Source organism: Protomyctophum bolini (assembly GCF_963924005.1).
Source record: "Protomyctophum bolini genome assembly, chromosome: 23".
In the NCBI taxonomy this organism is placed as follows: domain Eukaryota; kingdom Metazoa; phylum Chordata; class Actinopteri; order Myctophiformes; family Myctophidae; genus Protomyctophum; species Protomyctophum bolini.
In genome coordinates this window covers 24710783-24718282 of record NC_137884.1, presented here as the reverse complement: position 1 = coordinate 24718282, position 7500 = coordinate 24710783, and the positions used below count along the sequence as shown (strand labels likewise).

The 7500-nt window shown below is 51.8% G+C and overlaps 1 protein-coding gene across 1 annotated transcript in view; it reads left to right on the top strand.

The window, feature by feature from the left end:
- Positions 1 to 7500, top strand: part of LOC308311002 (UPF0606 protein KIAA1549) — a gene marked incomplete at both ends in the record, with an annotated part of 28060 nt that overhangs the window by 3139 nt on the left and 17421 nt on the right. The window contains 4 exons of the mRNA XM_080757496.1: positions 3928 to 4838; positions 4899 to 5364; positions 5592 to 5674; positions 6048 to 6344. Of these exons, the coding sequence (XP_080613622.1) occupies positions 3928 to 4838; positions 4899 to 5364; positions 5592 to 5674; positions 6048 to 6344 (1757 nt within the window). The remainder of the gene's footprint in view (positions 1 to 3927; positions 4839 to 4898; positions 5365 to 5591; positions 5675 to 6047; positions 6345 to 7500) is intronic.

The following is a 7500-nucleotide window of genomic DNA, read 5'->3' as shown; positions in this document are numbered from 1 at the left end:
ATGCTAGGATGTCGTGTGTCGACATGATGCTAGGATGTCGTGTGTCGACATGATGCTAGGATGACGTGTGTCGACATGATGCTAGGATGACGTGTGTCGACATGATGCTAGGATGTCGTGTGTCGACATGATGCTAGGATGACGTGTGTCGACATGATGCTAGGATGACGTGTGTCGACATGATGCTAGGATGACGTGTGTCGACATGATGCTAGGATGACGTGTGTCGACATGATGCTAGGATGACGTGTCGTTGTTTTTGGCAACACATTTCTATTTTAGTTCAGTGACTCACTCATAGTCTTTGGAATGAAACTTAATTTAGTCTTTATAGTCACGTTTTAGTCACCTGGAATGTTTTAGTGTTAGTCTAGTTTTAGTCGACTAAATGTCATGCGACTTCAGCCGACTACATTTACAGTTGATTTAGTCGACGAAAATGTGTTTTAGTGGACCATGATGCCGTCGTAATGACTGATTTTACACTTGCTGAAAATAGCCGATCTAGCAAGCTCACAACGCGTCGCAGCGTGGCGCGTTGTGAGCTTGTATATCGGCAAGTGTAAAATGACTTATACTGGATCTCTTGTCCACTAGTCCCTTCCTAACATTTTAGTCTAGTTTTTATTTGTTTAGTCTTATTTTAGTCATAATAGCTTAGTTTCCATTTAGTTTCCATGTAACTTTCGTCAGTGAAAAAACGAAAACTTTTTTCGTCTTAGTTTTAGTCGACGGAATCAACATCACTGTGCAATAATTCCTTTTTGTCGTATAATAACTCCCACTGTCGCCAGTCCTACATCTCGGTGCGTCGCGCGTGTCATCGGGCAGAGGGAGACCCCCCCCCCACCGCCCCCACAACAGAGTAATCCCCCGTAATCTAGACGAGAACATTGTGAGCAGCTCTCACACACATTCCCACAGAGACGCACCGTTCAAGATCCCTGCACGCACAGACACCATTTCACACTTGCAGACGCACGCCACATGGATCGAGAAGTTAGGTGTGTGTACAGTGTGTGTGTGTGTGTGTGTGTGTGTGTGTGTGTGTGTGTGTGTGTGTGTGTGTGTGTGTGCGTGCGTGCGTGTGTGTGTGGAGACTTAAGTGAAGCATTCTTTGTGTCGGTGATTAGATCTTTGTCATCAAAGGGATGTGGATGGACTGAATGGTGCTGTGGGGTGCTGCTATTCTTGGAAACCCAATCTCCAGTCTCTGATCTGCGCTGCCTGGATCCGTCTTGCTCGTATCCTCTAATTGTATTTTCTCTGGTTCCCTCCCTCTGTTGCCCCTATATATATATATATATATATATATATATATATAAGCACAGTGTCGAACTCGTGTGTGTGTGTGTGTGTGTGTGTGTGTGTGTGTGTGTGTGTGTGTGTGTGCGTGTGCGTGCAAAAAATAATAAAATATATATATGTTTTTATTAGACTTAGGCTTACAATTTCCAAAAATAACAGATCTACAAGTGGATCTCAACACATTGCCAGTGTGACACGTGAGCTTTTAGATCTGCATTTTGTGATTTGTGAGTGAAAGGGTTAACCCCCCCCCCCCACCCCCCCACCCCCGCTTCCCACAAAGAGGTAAAAATGGCATTTAAAAGAATTGCCGTCGCATAACATCGATGTCCTCACAAGTATAGTAGTGTGTGTGTGCGTGTGTGTGTGTGCGTGCTTGCGTGCGTGCGTGCGTGCGTGTGTGCGTGCGTGCGCGTGCGTGCGTGCGTGCGTGCGTGCGTGCGTGCGTGCGTGCGTGCGTGCGCGTGTGTGCGTGCGTGTGCGTGTGTGTGTGTGCGTGCGTGCGCGCCTGTGGGAGCGATGTCTCCAGCATACCAACGAGCCTCCACGTGACATCACTCTGCTGCAACGCAGCGCGTCGCCACGGCAACGCCACACCGTAACAGATGAAAGGCTCTCAGTCAGTCAAGGCTAGATGGAGGAGGACGCTGTGCAATGATTCATTCCTCTGTGTGCGTGCGTGTGTGCGTGCGTGCGTGCGTGCGTGCGTGCGTGCGTGCGTGCGTGCGTGCGTGCGTGCGTGCGTGCGTGCGTGCGTGCGTGCGTGTGCGTGTGCGTGCGTGTGTGTGTGTGTGTGTGTTTTGGGGGCATGGTAGAGGATACAATTATTGAAAAAACCTAGTACATGGAGGGGAGAAGGCTCTCCCTGACTACAGCTCTCTGGGTTTCCTCCAGAACGCTGTAGTCTAGAAGGTGATGCTCTGGGTTATAATAATCCCAAGTAGTGCAGTGTTCAAAATAACAATAATCTATTAACAAAAGGTAACTGTAATGTTAAATAATGCTTACATTATAATAATGCTATACGTGTGAGATGTGGAAGTCAGTCAGATCAGTGGTGTCAGTGTGGATGTGTGGTTATATCTGTGGGAGAAATACAGTATATAGTTTAGGCTCAAGTGCACCGTAAAATAGTCCTAGTTTAAGTCTGAGAGCACATGGAATAAAAATATTGCAAAGCAAAAAGTAGAAACGGTTAAAGAACTAGGCTTGCGCGATTATGAAATTATGACCGATATCCGATCCCCGATTATCTGCAGGGTCATATCTGCCGATACCGGTTCCGATATATATATACAGAGCCTGTATTCAATCAATCAATAAATATAGCATATATGCTCTTTTCCAAGTGTTTGTTTTCACAACTGAATGAGATGAATACACAAATTAAATGTAGAAAAATGTAAAGTTTATTTTTACATCATATTTATTTGGCTTTTGTTCTAGACTAGAGGAACTACTAGACACTTTTGATTTATTTTGAACTCATTGAAGAATTTTAAAAACTGTTGCTGATGAAAACTTTGATTAAAATACATCGCATGGATGCACCTGGGACGTATCCTCAGTGATGTATCCTAAGGTCATCACCTGGGATGTATCCTCAGTGATGTATCCTGAGGTCATCAGGGTTTCGGGTCTTCCAACATCATCCCAGTAGCTACCCTCGATCAGTCCCGCTAGTGCAAAACCATGGCCACACAATCCGTTGGAACTACTCCAGAACTACTCTGCCGGGGCTGGGAGATACGCTTCTGGCGCATGGAAGGACTAGGCTCTGTGGGTTGTCTCCTGTCCGAGCCCCTCCTACGTCTCACCAGGTCCACTCCTGCGTCTCACCAGGTCCAGGACCTGTGCGTTGCACCAGAGTCCCAGCACCAGACACTTCATTCAGATTCAGATTCGATTAAATAATCTGTATAATTCTGAGACCGTTCCGACACCAATATGGCAACGCTGCATGTGAATACCAGTTAGGTGTTCTGTACAATATGCTCATCTCTATTGTCTGTAACTCTGTCTCTCTCAGTCTGATAGTTCATTCCTTCTGTCAATTCCCATCACTAGTGAATCCAAAGTTGAGATCTGAAATGTGAATGAATGCAGTGTCAGCTTTTTCGCTGCCCCATATATTCACTGAGCGAGTCGAGTCTGTTGCCCGAGGAAGTAAAGGGCACAGCGCAGTCAGTGACGCGTCACTGACGCACGTGGAGTGTCGCCCCTGGCACCGACAGAAAGCGCCTAGACGCGCTGCCTGCCACACACACACGGCATGGAGAACACAGTGCAGGACATTTGTTGTGTCCCCCTGAGTCTCTGTGACTATTCCTGGCAACTTGATGCATAAAAAGTAGCCTATTTTTTCACACCTGGAAATAGAACGGTGGTGTGAAGGCTTGCCGACGACCGCCCGTGGCCCCCGAATAGGGTCAGGAGGAGGAAAGAGACCGACCTGCGTGTGCTTTAGTATCGTATGTGTGACAATCTGCGTGAGATGGAGGGAGAGAGAAGACATTTTGGTCTCACAATCCATACTATACAGAGCACACACACACACACACACACACACACACACACACTGTGTTCTGGTTGTGGCTCAATGTCTCTCTCTCTCCTCAGGTGGGCTTGACCTCAACAGGACGGCAGGACAGCCTCCTCCTCCGCATCGCACACCCCGCTCCTCGCCTTCGTCCTCCTCATCCTCCTCCTCATCCAGACACCCCCCGGGGGGCGTCGGCCCCCCACCCAAAGAAGCCGGTGGTTACCAGGGCAACGACGGCGGCGGCGGGGGGGCGGGCTCCGCCGAGGAGGGGGAGAACGACCCCGACGCGGGCGCTCAGGGCATCCACCTCCTCCTGAGACCCCCGGACCTGCTGTCCCCCAGCCAGCCCCCTCCGCTGCCCCCTCACAGCCAGCCCACCCTCACCCCGCCCCCGCCCTGGGACAGCGGCCCCTCCCTGGAGGAGGCCTGGGGCTCGGGCGACTACCTGGAGACGCTGTCCTTCATGGTGCCGGACGGCGAGGACCTGACGCTGGGGGCCACGCCGCTGCCCAGCCACCCCTACGACGACGAGGAGGACGAGACCAGCGACTGGGTCTCCTACGACACCTCGTTCCCCTCGCGGCCCACGCTGCCGCTGTCCTCCCCCCGCCCGCGCCTCTCCCCCTCCTCCTCCTCCTCCCCCACCAGGGTGGGGGGCTTCCACACCCACCACCCGGCCCCCCCCACCTGGGAGGGGGACGAGGAGGACTACGACCTGGACGACATGCTGCCTCTGGAGCCCACGGAGCTGCTGCTGCCCGACATGAACAGCCTGGAGTATTACACCAACCTGCTGGCCAGGGAGAGGGAGAGGGAGAGGCAGGGGGGGAGAGACCCCGGGCTGGGTCTGGACCCCCAGAGGACCCCCAAACCGGCCACCATCACCCCTACGCCGACCACCGCCACGCACGCACACACTCGTCCCCCTCTGCCGTCCCCCGGCGCAGGGGCCCCTCCCCCGGGACGGGAGCCCAAGAGAGGCCCCTCGGTGGCGGGGCCCACCCCTCCCCTCTCCCTCTCTCCCACTCTGGTGGGGGGGAGGGGGCAGGGCAGCCCCCCCACGCCGCCGCCACCGGCCAGGCCCACGGTCAGGGCCAAGCGGCCCCCCTCCTCCCCTCCTCCTCCCGCTGCCCTCCCCCCCCGGCCAAAGGACCGATACATCCCAGCACGCCCCCCTTCCAACACCACCGGCAGGGCCCCGCCCCCGGGGCCCCCCGCTCGCCCCGAGAGGCCCCTCGCCCCCGGGCGGGACCCCGCGGCCGAGCCGGGCGCCGTCACGCTGAAGCCGCCGCCTCTGACGAGGGTTCCCGTCGCCCACAGGCCCACCAAGCCCGCCCCCACCAGACCCACCACCAGCGTCACCACCACTACGGACCTCACCACCACCACTCAGATCACGGTGATCAGCCTGACGCGGACGCCACCCGTCACCACCCCCAGGGTGGCCCAGTCCCCGCCCTCCAGACAGTACCTGTGTAACGTCACCAGGCCAGAGATGTATCTGGTCAGAGTAGGTACGACAAACGGCACGCTATAAAGAAATTACTTGTTGCTTTGTTTAGCTCAGTGGTTAATGTGACGTTGAACTTTGGTCGACCTTTGGGTTGTATATAGCTTCCCTGTGAACAAAAGTATGTTTTTTTTATTGTCAGAATCCATTTTGTTTGCGTTGCATTTATGAACTTTGCTGTCCTGCATATTTAATGGATAGCCTATGAATCTATCTTTTCTTCTCCACTAGTCAGCTCCAAAGGGTCCTCGACTGGCTTCACTCAGGTCAGAGATATCCTGAAGAAAGAATTCAACCGCTCAGTAGAACTTCAGGTATACTAAGTTTGAAATTACTTCATGAATCACGTCAGTAATTTGCTTCATGAAAGCTTGGATTCAATAATTGTTGGAAATAATGATAAGTGGTTGCAAATAATTCTGCCTTGCACAAAAAGCATAGTTAATTATTTATCCATATCTACACAACTGTTAGCAATATGAAGGCTTGACTCTTATGCTTCATAATGCCATGTACTGTACTGTACTGTACTGTACTGTACTGTACTGTACTGTACTGTACTGTACTGTACTGTACTGTACTGTACTGTACTGTACTGTACTGTACTGTACTGTACTGTACTGTACTGTACTGTACTGTACTGTACTGTAACTGTAACTGTAACCACTCTCTGGTTTTCCCCGCCAGTTCCTGAGAACTCCGTCCAGCTTTGCGTTCCGCGTGGTGGCGGGACCGCTGATCTTCACCGCCATGTCGGTCATCAACGCCCTGCGTCCAATCAGAAGCCCCGGGCCCGTCCCCAGCGTCTCGCCGCTCTACACCGTCCCCGACCTCCGCTTCCAGGTCCACTCCGTGCTGCAGTTCGTGCCGGGTCACGTGGACGTGCGAGTGTGCAACTTCAGCGAGCGCGTGGAGCTGGGACTGGCCATGGCGTACGGGGAGGCGCGCCGGCGCTCGCACGAGATGGGCGACATCACCGTGCAGGTGAGTTAGGCGACATCACCGTGCAGGTGAGTTAGGCGACATCACCGTGCAGGTGAGTTTAATAGGCGACATCACCGTGCAGGTGAGTTAGGTGACATCACCGTGCAGGTGAGTTAGTGACCCATGGGTTCCCAGAGTGGGGTCCGGCCGGAGACCCCTGAGGGTACTTGAGGGAGTTCCAGGGGGTACCTAGCTCAATTAGAGATAGTTGGTAAGCAAATGGACCCTTATGGGTCTGTAACTCTGAGAGTGTACAAATGGAACCAAACGGACCCTTTGGTTCTATTTGTACACTCTCAGAGTTAAATTGTTTTACAATATAAATTGGGGGTCCCAGAGATAGAAATGCCATTAAATCGGGGGTCCGTAGCATAATGCGTGTCGAACTGGGGGGGGGGTCCATGAAATGAATATGTTTCGGAATCACTGCTAGAGCCGTAAAAATCCTCCCTTATCGAGGTCACTGGCATATGTTTTCAAATGGGGGTCCGTGGCCTAATAAATGTTGATTTGGGGGTCCTTGACACGAAAAGGTTAGTTAGTCTAGCCTGACACTCAGTCTGAATTTTCATTTGGTTTCACTTCATTACTCAGACTGAAAGCCCTCCCCTCCCCCGTAGTGAGGGGTCTACTCTAGCCTGACACTCAGACTGAAAGCCCTCCCCACTGCGGCAGTTTATGGGATGGGGCGTTGTCGGCGATTGGTTCATACCAGGGGTGGGCAACTTCGACGATGGAGAGGGCCACTATATTTTCACACTCACTCCCTAGGGCCATATATTACTGTCGTAGCAAAAATAGCTGATCTACAAGCTTGTAGATCGGCTATTTTTGCTATATTCGAATTGAAAACTTAGAATTTTTGCTATTTTTGAATTTGTTGCCCACCCCTGGTTCATATTACCAACCAATCAGAATAGTAGGAAAGCAGATGACGTTGTTGTCAATCATGAGGCTATAAGGCTAACCCGTTTGCTAACCAAACGACCACAGCCAACACAGCGCTACTATAGCATGTGAACAAAAGCGGTATAAAATATGTCGGATGATGATGTTTATAAAACCATGTCGTTTCTGTGAAGGAACTATTTATCATACGTTGATTTAATATCCAGTGTGTGTGTGTGTGTGTGTGTGTGTGTGTGTGTGTGTGTGT